Here is a 14,516-nt window from a genome sequence, read left to right as displayed (position 1 = left end):
AAACAAAAAGGACAGATAAGTTGATACAAGACAACAGAGAAAATAAAACAACTATTTGCACTGGTAAATATCATACTAAAACTCCAGAGTAACTATGGCTATGTTTCCATTCAACTGTCAGGTGACTTTTAAGAGAATTTTTGCAAATTAGGTTTGTTTCCACCAGCTGTGTGGAAGCGAATAAACAGACTTTCTGAACGTAGAAAGTAGCTATGTCACAAAACACACCCACAAAGAGTTGATTCATATTGGGCAAGTTGTTCATGTTTTTTTTTCCATTTGTTTTGTGATGATGTTAGCCATGTTTCATGCTATCTGAAGATGAAAACAAAGAAACCCACTGGAATATTCTAATGCATCAACTAATAGCCGTACAGCCACAACGGCTTCCTTATACATGGAAGCGACAGCAGGTATAATATTTCTGGGAGGTGGTGGCAGACAGATATTTTGCAGACAAACTTTGGTTGCAAACGTCTTTACATCATTATGTGGTGTGAATTATCTTCTACACCGGATTTATCGGGATCAGCATATTATAATATTCCCAGGTCATGTTGAACAAATATTTACCAGTACCACCATTTAGCCCAAAATGAAACAAGGGTGTGTCTACATTTGCATGCCAGATTTTTTTTTTTTTTTTTTCACACATTTTATGTGACGACATTTCAGTGCCTGGAGAACGCTGTGCTTGCCAACTGACATATATAATGTACTGTTGAGTACATGATTGCACTCAGTGCATGACTTGTCTGTATGGAAGTGATTGCTAATCTTTGAACAGACACTGCAATTTATTTTTTTCCTCGTAAAAGCATTAGTAGTGTAACACTGACGTGCACGGTCAGCTTTATCTCTAATGCTTTATAATGTTGTGTGCTTCTCACTTCTATCTCATATCAAAGGTATGTAAATAATGATAAGGTTGACACAATAAGATAACAGCACTATTTGCCTTTTTGGACTAAAAGCATCTATTCACTGTTCTGTAGTTTCAGATTAAGGCTATTTAGTCCATGCCCATCGATGCCAAATAGCTATTGTCAAGCTTTGATGGGAGGGAGAAATACTTTTAGTTTCTATAACTAATTCAGGCTTAACAAACAATTTCAACAAACACTTACTGATGTGGGCTAATAAATTTTGCATGCTTGAATTTAAAAGCTTGTTAGCTAATTGCCTTGGAGTAAGAGTATTGCCTTGGAGTTTGTTACTAACAATTTAGGCAATTCCACAATTTCACATGTACGTCTCTCTGTACACAGATTTCTTGACACAAATACACAAAAACACGGATGTTTTATTGTATGCATGGAGGCCTTCCGATATCAGCCACTGTGCTAAAGGTTGTTTGCTGCTGCTGCTGAACTCTGATCTGCTCTGATAATAAAGTCCCTTAACCTGTGGACTAGTTAAGTGGTTGCAATAAAGCTGGCAGGCTTGTCTGGGATTTGGGTCAATAAGAGCAGCGCAACAGATGTCGGGTGCATGATATCAGCCTGTTTCTACATCTCTAACACTCGATTACTCCCTTTTCCCCCTCCCTGCATCGTGGCATTTCTCCCCCTGCATGTCGTCTCGCATGCACCCTTTTTAACTTTTAAACTTTTCTCACCCTCCTCTCCACCATAATCTCTCTGTTCTGTCTCTTCCTCTTCCTCCTCCTGTTCTCTCCCTCTGCCCACTCAGATCCTTTCACCTCTGCCGCAGAAGCTGTGGAGGAATCCATTCCAAACTCAAACCCTTTCCTCACACTGCCTGTTGTCGATGCTGTCCACCTGTCCGCGGCGTCCTCGGACGCTGGTAGTCTATGCTCTCGGACACCCAGCCATGAAGTGTTCGGTGGGACTGTTTGGCCACATCTTCTCTTTCCTTTTCAGTCTATATTTCTTTTTGTATCCCCATAATGTCATTTTTAATGTCATTTTCTGTGTCATGCTAACGTAACAAGTCACATAAGTTCATCCTGGTTCAGATGTTTTACTGTAGGTGACTTTGTGCAGGTGGCCTGTGTGATTTCAAACTGGCCGTAGGTTAGGCATTGGCTCTCAACTGATTCTACATGGATGGAGTATATATGAGTTTATTTCAAAGCAGGAGGGAAAGGAATGGAGACTGTGCAGTTTTAGGTTGCTGGCCAGAACAGTTTTTGACACTTTTCTCACAGTCATCTAAGATTTGGCATGCTGCCCTTCTCCAAATACTTCTTTCCTTACACGATAAGGCTAAGTTCACACTGTTTATTTTCACAGCTCTTGACATTCTTTGATTTAGGCTGTCTAATCTTTTATTTGCTTTATGTCTTTCTGTTTGTATTCCAAAGGCTAAAACCCTTTGTTGCTATTCTTTATCGGCGGCATTTTTGTTTTCCTCCAGATCATTACAATCCCTTTTTTGAATCAAGCTCTTCCCTGGCTTCTGATCTTGATACTTCAGTGCGGATAGAGCATTTAATCACAGGTACTGAAGTGGGCAGCTGGCTGGCTTATAGATTCCTGGCATTAGAGCAGTGTCGGTGTGCAAAATGTTGTGTAACATTTGTGAATTGTCATGAGTAGAGCTGAATTTACATGCCGTTTTTTCTGACCAGGCCTACAATGTTAAATTGCATTGTTACACAAAGTGTTCATGCTGAACATGCACCCACCCTCCTCCCCCCTTCCCTTCTCCCCAGAACCTTATAGGAACCTGCACTGTTTTGTAGTCGCTAGTTGCGGTGTGCCCTTATTAGTTTGACCTGTATTTGGTGTGGCTGTGTGATGAGTGCTGGCTCCCTCCCCTTCTGTCCTGCTAATCCCGATCTGGATTTTTTTTTCTGCCTTAAAAACCCTTTCCACAGTTGCTCAGCTTCCTCCAGCTGCTCTTTTACTGCGATATGTTTTTCTGGTCTTGTATCTTCCTAATTTTCTCCCTTTCCTCCCTGTTCTCTCTCTCTCCGTCTGTCTGGTGCTTTGCCTTGCTGCTGTTCTTCCTGTCTGTCTGTCAGACTCCTTCTGTGGGCCAACCCCTTACTCCACCACCCCTCTCTTCCAATCTGAGCCCCCTGCTGTAGCTGGTCTATTCAGAGGTAGGTACAACGGCCGCTAGAGACACAGGTTGAGCCATGCCTTATAGGTCTTGCTGGAAAATCTGGAAAACACACTTTTCTGGTGATATACCCTGCATTTGTTATTGAGAAGCGTATTTTTATTATTCCTGCGGATAACGGAACAAATGTAGACGTAAACGTCAGATTTTTGCTTCCTAGACTCACCATTTTGCACCAACATTCAACAATCATACAGGGAGAAATCCATCGTAGAAGAAGCAGAGATACCAATTTCTCCACTGACGGTAGCCTCAATAGACCAGAATGCAATGCAGCCACACAGCTTGTGTCTTTGCAGATCTGTTGTCAGTAGCATGTGAAATACAACGCCCTTTTTCAACAGCTTCTTTGTAATTTGAACAACCGGGCACGCCAGCCCACGGCTCTGTTCTCTCTCTCCACTCTCACTTTTTCCTAACTGGAAAGACTTACTACACTATCGCTATCACTGTTGCTCACCTACACGTCACTAACTGAACTAGAAGTAGACAAGGTAGGTTGAGGGAAAGTGGGTACACCAGTAAATTTCATCACAAAAAACCATTAGAAAGCACTGAACCTTTGAACATTGAAGCATTGGAGTTGATACAGGGAGCGACGACCTGTGATTTCTACAAAAGGGTTAAAGTTTTTGGTTATAGCATCGCCAGTTGATTTTTGAAACCTTCAAAAAATCCATTTTGATGTGTTTCTTCCCTAGTGGTGGTTATGTTGGATGGATTAGAGGAATTGTAGTATGAATATTGGGCTCCTGGTTTATCATTTCTTTTACTTTTCACCTCACCAGGGTTTTCAGCCTCCCCGACGCCCCAGCAGCCACAAAACGCCCGAGGCCTTAACGTCGACTTTGACTCTGTTTTTGGCAACAACACCAACGCCAACAACCTGGACTCTGCAGGTAGGTGTCACACTCTCATTTGTCTGCACACATCTCACACACACAAACATACACACACACACCATCCTCACAAACGTCTCCCAACCCTCTTTGGGAGCCAGCAGGCCTCATGTACTCTGCTGCCACCTAAAGGTCTGGGGGACAAATCACATGTTCATTGGATCGTCTTGTGGCTATGGAAAATCAAAGTGCTGGACTTTGATCTGTTTGTGAGTGTATGTGTGGCTGATGTGAACCATGAATGTCTTGAAAATGAAGCATTCATGCCTCAGTCAGCAGATTGTAAAAGTGGATCTCCTAAATATAGTGGAAGGCTCATCTTTCTAGCGTTCAAGACACTTGCTGGTGAGGTTGTTTCTGAGTATAAAGGGGGTTCTTTGTTGAGGCTGTTGTCATCTGGACAAACGGACGACAACACATTTCAACAATGACTGCATTTATCAGCCACCTTATCAGCAGTAGTACCTTTAATGCTAAAAAGGTGGGACTTGGCATATTTATGCTTCATAGTCATCTCACTTTTTCAATCTGCTTGTTGTGAAATACCCCATCAAAGAGATGGTGTAGTGGTTAAAACTCTGTTGTCTCAATGAGAATGCTTGTCTGTATGCATTACCATATCCTTACCAACAGATCATACCAGTCTGTAGTTTGTTGTTTTGCTATTTTTTCATACATTCAAATCTTATTGTTGTCATTGTACATGCCACCACCATCCCATGCTAGTTCAAAGGTTTTCAGTGGCTGAGAGTATGCAGGATTTCATTCCAACCAAACACTACAGCAGCTGATTTCACTGATTAGTTCCTCCTCTCTGGTTGAAGGTGTGCTCAGTGGAATCAGCATGAAACAAAGCTGAATCTCTGGCAGATAGAGCTTACAGTTTTCTCTTTTAAACACTGGCAAAAGGTTTTCCCCTAATTTCATCATGTTAGTCTGTCTCCTTGCATAAACCCCAACTGTTTACTATTGGAGCCCATTCACCAATCTGAATTTTAGTATCAGGTTGTGTTTATGTTTCAGCTCAGACTTCAATACAGTGCAAAGGTGCATCGAACATATCAACGTTCAGTCTGTGACAGCATGGGTCGATCAATGTAAAAACATCCGTGGCGGGTGTTGTACAGCACGGTTTATTTAGACAAAGTGCCTTCCATTGGTGTGTGTGTTCCATGGGTGTTACTACTAATGGTTAAGGCCAGATCAGCTTCTAGTTTGTAATTCCTGAAATAGTTTCTGTGTGAGCATTTGACATAATAAGCAGCAATATCGTCACAATGACTAATAACTTGGAGAATTTCCTCCAGTCTAACAATGCCTTTCTCTGACTGATTCACCAAAATAGCGTATGACTTACTGTTTGTCCTTTTACATCTTCAACTCTCATTGAGCTGTTTCAGTAAAAGGTTCCTTATTGGCCTAGCATGAGATTAATTTTACACTCAGCTCAGTATATAACCGACCTCAGCAGCCAGTGAGATAGGTGGGGGTTGGTTCTTTCTAAAATATCACCCTAAGCTTATCACAGAAAGCTGTCATCAATGCGTTTTAGCTTTGAATAATGTATTCATCTGCTTCTGTCACCCCATCAGAATGTTTAGTATTATTAGCATGTACAGGAGCAGAGAATGGAGATGCTTCAGTGTGTGTGTGTGTGTGTGTTTTCCATGGGCGTAGAAACCATATAAACTGAGAGGGGCTCACCTTTTTATTATCGATTATTAGAATTTTATTATCTGATTAGTTATTGTTGTATTTGTAAGTTATGATGGACTCTGAAACTGCAAAAATATTATTTGCCAACAGCGAGTCTTGCCCTTAATAAATCTGGGCGTGTTACTATAATTTATATACTAGGTTTTAATGATTTAAAGGTGCTACGTGTAGCATTTTAACATTACAGTAAATCATTGCCACATTAACATTGTGTGCCACCAGGTCTGATTGGGTGGGAAATCTGCCACTGTCTTGCCAGTGCACATGGAGCAAATAGCAGCATACTCTTTGTGACCTGAAGCAACAGGATTATTAATTTTTGATGTTAAAAAAGGCTACAGGTAGCACCTTTAATCTCTAACCCAAACATTAACAGTTGTTTCTACACCCCTTGTGTGTCACTGTTTTTTGGGCTGCTTTTTTGCTCATTATCTCACAACATTTTTTTCTCTCTTCCCTGTCCTGGGGTGAAACACACTCCCTGGGGCCGTGGCTTTTTGCATGGCATATGCATGACTGGGTGAGTTGACTTGACACACACTCCTCTCACACAGTCTCGGCCTGATCAGTGTTCTTTGAGCCCTGCTTCCTGCCTCATCCACGCTGAACATCGTCTCTCTGTCTGTGTATTGTTGTGTGTTTTGTCGGTGTGTGTTGTCTGTTGTATTGCGTCTTTACCTGTTCTGGCCCCCCGACCTTTCACCCTCCTCCCTTCCCTTCCCCTCCCTTCCCTTCGTCCTGCCCCTTTTTATTAAGACGATGTTTTAGGTGGCATCCTCAAACCCACAGTGGCCTCCTCACCCAATCAGGGCCTGACCCTCAGCTCCCAACAGTCCAGCAAGCTGGTGTCCGATGACCTGGACTCCTCATTGGCCAATCTTGTTGGCAGTAAGTGCCATTAAGTGATTATTGATGACTATGGCAACTAACATATCCATTCATTATACAATATAACTAGTTGTGACATAAACAGATTCATTAGATTAGATTAAACTTGCTGTAGCTAATAATAGGATACAGCAAAATAAATGGTAAGACGGATCAAACCGGGGGTATCAAACATAATGTAACTAACATACAATACTAGAATGTATAAATTAGAAATATACAAATGAAAAGCATCTATCGTGTGTGTAAAATAACAGTAGTAGAACATATGGAGACAAAGAAAATGAATGGAAAAATATGGGCATTAAAAATATACAAAAAATAATAATACAGTATGAAAATAGAGGAAAAATATAAACATCAAATGTATGCAATGTATAACAAATGAGAAAATATGAAGAAAAACGGAATCTACCATTTCTCCAGTTTGTGTTGTTTGTCATGGCTGTGCATTCATTACTTTGCTTCTATCCCCGCTAGATTTGGGAATTGGCAACGGCACGGCAAAGAAGTAAGTGTGTTACTCAGATAACACTGAATTTGTGCCCTCACCCCAGTGGTGCTGCATGCTAAACACCACTAACATTGTTACTTGACCTGTGCAGCGATATTCATTGGTGTCAGCCCGGTGAGAAGAAGCTGACCGGTGGAACCAACTGGCAACCCAAGACGGCTCCATCTACCACCTGGAACCCTGCAACCATGGTAAGGCTACATTTAACAGCTATCTGATTTTATCCCTCAGCCAGCAAAACGCCCCTGAAAGCAGATCAACACTGGGTATATTCTCAATTCACCCTTTATAGCAGTGGCTCTCCACCATGTGCCATCGAGTCCCAACAATCTGTCAAGTTTTCATTCCAACCAAACACTACACCAGCTGATTTCACAGATTTGCACACCTTCAACCAGAGAGAAGGAACTAATCAGTGAAATGAGCTGGTGTAGTGATTAGTTGGAGTGAAAACCTTCATACACTTGGGCATCGATGGCACATGGTTGAGAATCACTGCTTTGTTTCAGTTCTAATTGTTATTCCAGTAGAACCAACACACCAATGTACAGGGACATACATTTTCTTAGCCAGTTAACCAGTGGCTGGCAAGTGTCATACTGGGCCAGTGCAACCAAAAAAAAATCCTGGTGGGCTGGTGGAAATGGTTTGGAGATGGCAGCCAGCTGAAGGTGGAGCTAGTGCCCTAAATCACTTTGCATCTTACCTGTTGTCTGTTGACATTAACATAAGAATGTTTGTTTGCTCCAAATGATTCCTCTAATATTTGTGTCTGTTGCATCGTGTAATCGTTCTCCGGGGCCAAACATACAGAACGGCATGCATTTCCCACAATACGTAAGTTCATCCCTACTGGATATGGTTGAAGTGTTTCCCTACTCTCTGACCAACACTAGCATGCACTGGTTGATATTAACCCCTTCACACACACCTGCACCACTGAGCCAGAGGCCACGCCACTACTACTGCCACACTGCTTATAACTCAGCATGAGATGACTGGGGCTCAGTCCACAAACGCCCCCTTGCTGCCTGTCTGGACAACCTGGCCACATGCGGTGGAGCTCTCCAAGGCATGGGACAGGTTGTAAGCAATGGGCAGAGGGGCTCAATACAGGCTCATTAAGACCCACTGTCTCACAGCTTTTACCCAATATTGGGTTGCCATAACTCAAAATCCGACTCTCTGTTTCCCCGTTTGCCAAGAAACGCCCAGTCCAGCTTTCTCCAGCTAATTCCTTTCATGCTGAAGTGCCAGTGCAAGGTGTTGAGTGATTGTGGGGACTAAAGGCCTTTGATTTTCCCTGAATTATCTACTTTGAGTGCTTTCTTTGTTGTTGAGTGTCCTTTACTCCTTTACCGTGTCACAACAGTCACAACCTCTTGTGTCTGCCTATGACAGCCTGTTGAACGGTTGTGTAACCGAGAGCCAACTTAACAGCTGTTAGCCTAACTGTTAATGAACTCGTGATGAGCAGCCACGGTTTACTTCCAATCACCATAGGAAAGGAAATTGAGAGAAATAAAGGGACTGTAATAAGATAAAGTGGTTAGTTTAGATTCTAGGTTAGATTTGAGAATATGAACTAGAAACGAGAGCAAAAGAGACATCTCGGATTCAGTATTATGTTGTTATGGAAGAGTTTTTAATGTTCACTAAGATCATAGTAATATTATATGTGGGTGTCCTGGTGGGCTCAGGAACTGATTCTCTACTCTCACTGCTGTGGATTTGAATCTGCCTTTGTCGCTGTTTCCCATCTTTCCTGCCTCATTCTGTTTAGTCTTTTTTAATTCAAGTTCTTCCTTCAGAGATCTATTTTCTTTCTTTTTAGTTTGATCATAAGAGTATGTCTAAGATGACCTCCGACTTCAATAAGATGTCTACAAAGAGCTTCTGAGAATAAACCCGACAGTCCCAGCAGCTTACTAGACTCTCAGTGCTTGTGAACACTCTGAAAAGCACACAAGAGTTATTGATGATGCAGCCAAATGTCAGACGGCGATCAAAAGCTGATGTGTCTTCTGTGCTGATGAAGCCGGTGCAGGAGAACGCCTGGAGGCATTCACCTCAAGGAAGCCGATACACCGGGAAGCAGACGCGCTCCATCACAGCGTTCATCACCCGTAGTTCCCCATTAAAGGATAATCCCTAACGCCATGCAAACACAAGCCGTATCATCTGATGATTTATCATCTCAGGAACGCTGAGTGAGCCGCCCCTCGAACAAACCAAACCTTGTCGGCGAGGAGGAATTCTGAAGGAGAGCTCTCGGTGCGAGCGAAACAAGCGCCGCCTGTGATGAAAGCCACGATTTTTGGCACCGCCGTCACGTCTGACTCACTTGCGCCTCCCTCGCCAATGACTGAATAGTTAATGAAACGTATCCTTCCCGCGAGGGCCGGGCGTGAGACAAATCTGGGTTTGTTATCACTGCAGGGGCCGTTGGAGAAGCGAGTAGCCCTCCGCAGAAAGAAAGTCGCCTCTCTTTCTCTCGCTCATCTCTCTACAAGGAGGTCTGCACCTGCCAGTAACGGCTTCTCCCCGCAGGACTCACACAGTCTCTTTCTCCCTTCCTTCATCCCTTTCTCTCTTCCTTCACCCCTCTCTCATGTAGGGTTAGACTGATATATGGGGCCGATATTGGCCTTTTATTAAGTATGCACAAGTATGCATTATTAGTACTATTCTGGTTTTCAGTGGAGAGTTTTAGTGTCCCATGGTCTAAATGCGGTTTCAGAGGCTTTTCCATCCTGACATGAATAACATTTTGGGGGAAACACTGAATACTTTTTGGCATGAAATTGGTTAAATTTAAATATATTAAATATTGGCACAAAATATCGGCTATAGGCAGATTCAATCCAAAAAATGTTGGTATCAGCCTTCAAAAACCCATATCAGTCAAACCCTGCCCTCATTCTCAAATTCTGCTCTCATTTGCTCACAGTCTGCAATATGTCTAATTCCTTCTCCATCCATCTCTTTTTTCACTCTGCCACTGTCAGGCTGCATTCGGATTGTACACCTATGAAATGTTTCCCGATGTATAGTGGGTCTTTCTATAGTTGATTGAAGCAGTGACAGGCAGCAGCAAGTGATTATGGGATTGGGAAATGGCCAGTGAGAACTGTTGGCTTTGTCTCCTTAAGAGAGTGGGAAAAACGTCCCACTAAGCATTCGTTTGCCTACTATCAGAAGTGAAGTGGGAGTTAGATGTGGAGTTAATTACACCCTCTCTATTTTAAAAAAAACAGTCAGCTAAAGCATATCACGAGAATACTTTCTGGAGCCTTCATCCTGCCATGTCCCAGAAGAGGTTTTTAAAGGTTTATTTTAGTTACTGTAGTTGAATGAGCAAAAACCGGCGAATCACAACTTAAATTTACATGAATAAATTTCATTAGTTCATTAAGAATGTATGGTTTGTGTATGAATGGAGGAGCGCTGTGGCCTGATTCTGTAGAAACGATCATGTTTTCTTGTGTCACCTCAGGCACCATCTGTCATGGCCTTCCCTGCAACCACACCGACGGGCATGATGGCATATGCAATGGTGAGTCAGCTGGGAGCGTCTCTTCACCAAGATTTAACTGTCTGTCACCCAGGCGCTCTAAAGATACGAGGATGTATTATGAACTTTGGTATACAGTTATTTGTTTTTGGTAATTAGCATAGTTGTAACCTCGTTCAATTGTGAAGCGACATGTCAGTTTTTAATATCCATCAATCAACACAAGATTTCTGTATTTTACTAACCACATTGTAGAGAAGTGTTGAAAATACTGCATGTATATGGACAGTATAGCATTTATACTAGTTGCTCTAAATAAATCCAGATCTTGGAGGGGAAGAAGGAGTCTATTCCAAGAGCTGAGTGATGGCAACTATCGCCGTCAGCCAGCTCTGCTGTTTGAAACGCGGCTCTCGCTCGTTTTCTGCTCCCACTCAAATAAGCTGAATTCGGAGTCCTTGGAAAAGGGACAGCAGGGTTGTCGTGTTTGGGCGAGGAGTGACGACGCTCAGCGCGGCGTGACACTGTGCAAATGCATCACAGGACAGGGTGGCTCAGATCCCTCACCGCCACAACGCGGCTATATTTGGAGTGGATGGAAGTGGTAACTAGAGGCGGTGCTGGACAAACATGGTGTTCTACACAACTTACCACATCTAAAACCACCTTGATGAAAGTGCTATTTGATGAACCTTTAGTTAGGGGGTGTTTGATGGATGGTTAGGGTTATTGGTTTAGGCAACATTGAGCTCCCAACTGTAAATTCATCCATCGTCTGTTGTGGTTTTGTCGTTTTCCCTCTCAGCCTCCTCACATGGGCTCCATGATGATGACACAGCCCACCATGATGTACACCCAGCCGGTGATGAGGCCCGCCAACCCCTTCGGCCCCTCCCCTGGTGCACAGGTATTGTTTGTCTGCCTCTACGACCCCCCACCCCTTCTAATGCTGAGTCTAGGGTGAAGGACAAGGAGTGGAATAAGTCAGCAAGTCAGAATCAGAGGGGTCCGCATCTAAAATGCTTCCCTAATACGTGATATAGTCACCCCAGGTCTGACTGGCTGCAGCAGTACTGTCCTCTTCTTAGAATATACCAGACTCTATTTTTCAACTTGTTTCACACAATCATTGCATTAGATGGTTTTCAGCTGTTTCTCTCCACAGCAAGCCCAACTGTAGTGGAAACCAGACTCCCCTTTAGGAAAACAACATTAACAAACCGGGAAGGAAGAACATTTTTAGGTCATGGAAATGCTCCGACTAAGTTAAGGAAAGTCATGGGGAAAGAACATGGAATTTTACATCAGTGCCACGGTGGGAACCCTGGCACCTTTTGGAAATCCATGATGATTTTGTCAAATGCCATGTCATAAATACCTTTGTCTTTCTGTGCATTACTGACAGGGAAGAGTATCTTTTCTGATCAGATGCCTGTAGCGTAGCTTTTCTCGGAGCTCCTCTCTCACTGTCGGCTCTCCACCTCTCTCCTGTATCCCTCCTGCCCTCTCATCTGTCCTCCTCTCTGAATCAGTCGCCCACAACCTCTAGTCCCTCCAGTCTCAGCCCCCTCAGAGCGCCGGGAAAGGACCCCTTTTCACAGCTCTTTCTCCACAATTTCTTATAGAGCATCTTTAGGTACAGCCTGCCTGCTGCGTGTGTGCTTATTTGCATCTCGAGGTCCCGATTGTGTCGACAAACTGCATGTTCACGCCTTTTTGATTCTACCTGCCTTGGGCGTCATTGTCGTAAAATGGAATCAGAACAGTTCCTTGTAAGACGCCACCGCACTCGACTTGCCTTGTTGGCTGCTTTGCATACTCTGCACTCCGCACAGACGTCTGTCCCTTACTAAATATAGACTGATTTAGTTGAGGTTTCTTTTCTCTGGAGTAGACTAAGGCTGTGTTTGCACAGGACTAGTATTGCATTGGGATGTCAAAAATTTGAGAATTGACATTGATCTTGACATGCCGGAAGATTTGACCATTATAATGCAGAAATTAAACATGTTCTAACATGCCTTGCGGCTGATAGCACCTCAGAATAAATTGGAACACAAGAGTCATTGGAGATTCATCATCAGATTAAACTATAATAAACCGTTTTTCAGTGACTCACCAGATGAGATCACTATGACAAATTTTCACATTCCAATATTGACAGGGGATTAAAATCACAAGATCTCAGAAATGCATTAAAATCGCCAGTGATACTAGTCTCATGTGAAAAGGACTTTAGCCTACACATCTCATTTGTTTTGCATTTTTGATGTGTTTTAGCTGATGCATTTGTTTACAGTACATAGAGCAGAGCCACGAGTTTGATCGGACAGGCGTTAGATAATTGGCTAGAAAAAGACTGGATGCTGGATCTACAATCAGTTGCTCTGTTCCAACAAAGAGCTGACACTGTTGTTCTTTATCTTCCCAGATGCAGTTTATGTAACCTGCGGGGGGGAGTCTTTGCCTCCTGAAGACGAACCACGACAAAGTAAACTATACAAGCAAACCTCCAGTTTGCTGTTAATGAACTCACCTCTCTCTGAGAATGAAAGGCCCGATTAGGACTTGTTGAATAAAATCACCGTGACTTTTGGGGGGGGCCCTGGCCATCTCAGAGAGGCATCAAAGTGGACATTGTGCCCATCTAGTCATGTCTAGTCATAGAAGGAGAAGAGTGCGTGCTGCCATTCAAAACCATGTGGACAGGGATCACTCCGCCCCTGCTGTATCCTGGACTAAGAGAGAAACGGAACACCCAAAGGGAGAGCTTTTTGACTTCACGGTTTATGTACCTGAAAATTTAAGTGGGGTTGTTGTCACACATACTGCTTGATTTTTCTTTTTTTTTCTCTTTCTCCAGGTGAGGCTGGGAGAATCACTTCTTTTGATTATCAATCATACTTTAACTATCCTCAGATTAGGAAAAAAAAATTGCAAACTCCTGTTTATACCATAAATTTTGTTTTCTCTTTTTTTATGTATTATGTTTGCAGTAGACATTCCTCGTGTATTGTTTGTATTTATTTATGATTACCCATGGAGAGGATGACATTTAAAAGAAAAAGAAAAAAAAAAAAAAGGAAATGTAACTAGAACTCTCCCTTGTGGGAGGTCTTCAGGTTTATACATAGGTATGATTGATTGTAGAATTGGATTTTGAGTGATTGAGATTTTAAAAAAAGTTAATATAAAGTTTAAAGAAATGACACGGTTTGCTGTTGGGGCACTAAATATTCTCTGTACTCGCATGATGCCTTGTACAGTTCAGTGCGGCTCACAAGTCACACCAAGGATGTATTATGGACATAACAAGGATTCATGAACACTCGCTGTCAATTCGGTGGGTTCAATTTCTAGGAATTTGGCGAGGGAACATTTTTCACATCAGCAAAAGCACTACATTTTGTGACTGAGGCAGCATTGCATTGGAAAGGAATCTGCATTTATGCTTTTTACGCTTTCGGCATGCCATTTATTCTTACATTTAACAAAGCTCCTGGCTGCCCTTTTCCAACCTGAATGTGAGGGGTCTCTTTCATGCTCGGGTCATGTTCCCATAGGCGAGCACTGGGGCATTTCGGGACAGCGCGGGGGCGATCACGGGGTGTCGGGCGTAGGTTTGGGTCTGGTAACGGAGGGGCGGGGCGGGGAGGTCCAGTTGCGCAGGAGAATAGAGCGCTGTTGATCGGTGCTTTGTGTATATAAAACTGATCCTGCCAATCAGAGGAGCGGGCGGGGTGCCGGTATGAAAGATGGCCTGAGCATGAAAGAGGCCCTTATCCATTAATTTAGCATATTTGCTGCATTGTCCCTGCAGATTATATTTTTGTTTGTTTGATTTTTCCAATAAAGTGCAAGCTTCCACAATTCTTTTCCTCTGCATTTATTTATT

General features: G+C 42.9%; 1 protein-coding gene across 16 annotated transcripts in view; it reads left to right on the top strand.

Annotated features, from left to right (window-relative positions):
* Positions 1–14,491, top strand: part of picalma (phosphatidylinositol binding clathrin assembly protein a) — a 38,684-nt gene extending 24,193 nt beyond the window's left edge. For 2 of the 16 annotated variants that reach the window (XM_078286834.1, XM_078286833.1), the window contains exons 14-24: positions 1,693–1,845; positions 2,380–2,463; positions 2,990–3,070; positions 3,879–3,989; positions 6,462–6,593; positions 7,074–7,104; positions 7,199–7,298; positions 7,921–7,944; positions 10,604–10,663; positions 11,427–11,528; positions 13,053–14,491. In XM_078286834.1, coding sequence (XP_078142960.1) covers positions 1,693–1,845; positions 2,380–2,463; positions 2,990–3,070; positions 3,879–3,989; positions 6,462–6,593; positions 7,074–7,104; positions 7,199–7,298; positions 7,921–7,944; positions 10,604–10,663; positions 11,427–11,528; positions 13,053–13,067 — 893 coding nt within the window. In that variant the 3' untranslated portion in view covers positions 13,068–14,491. Of the gene's footprint in view, positions 1–1,692; positions 1,846–2,379; positions 2,464–2,989; positions 3,071–3,878; positions 3,990–6,461; positions 6,594–7,073; positions 7,109–7,198; positions 7,299–7,920; positions 7,945–10,603; positions 10,664–11,426; positions 11,529–13,052 lie in introns of those variants that run through there. The other 14 variants (XM_078286837.1, XM_078286835.1, XM_078286838.1 and 11 more) reach the window with 14 other exon arrangements.
* The last annotated feature ends 25 nt before the right edge of the window (positions 14,492–14,516 follow it).

The sequence above is a fragment of the Centroberyx gerrardi genome, chromosome 11 (assembly GCF_048128805.1).
Source record: "Centroberyx gerrardi isolate f3 chromosome 11, fCenGer3.hap1.cur.20231027, whole genome shotgun sequence".
Lineage (NCBI taxonomy): Eukaryota > Metazoa > Chordata > Actinopteri > Beryciformes > Berycidae > Centroberyx > Centroberyx gerrardi.
Note: the sequence above shows the minus strand (reverse complement) of the source record. Positions and strands in the feature narration are given on the sequence as shown.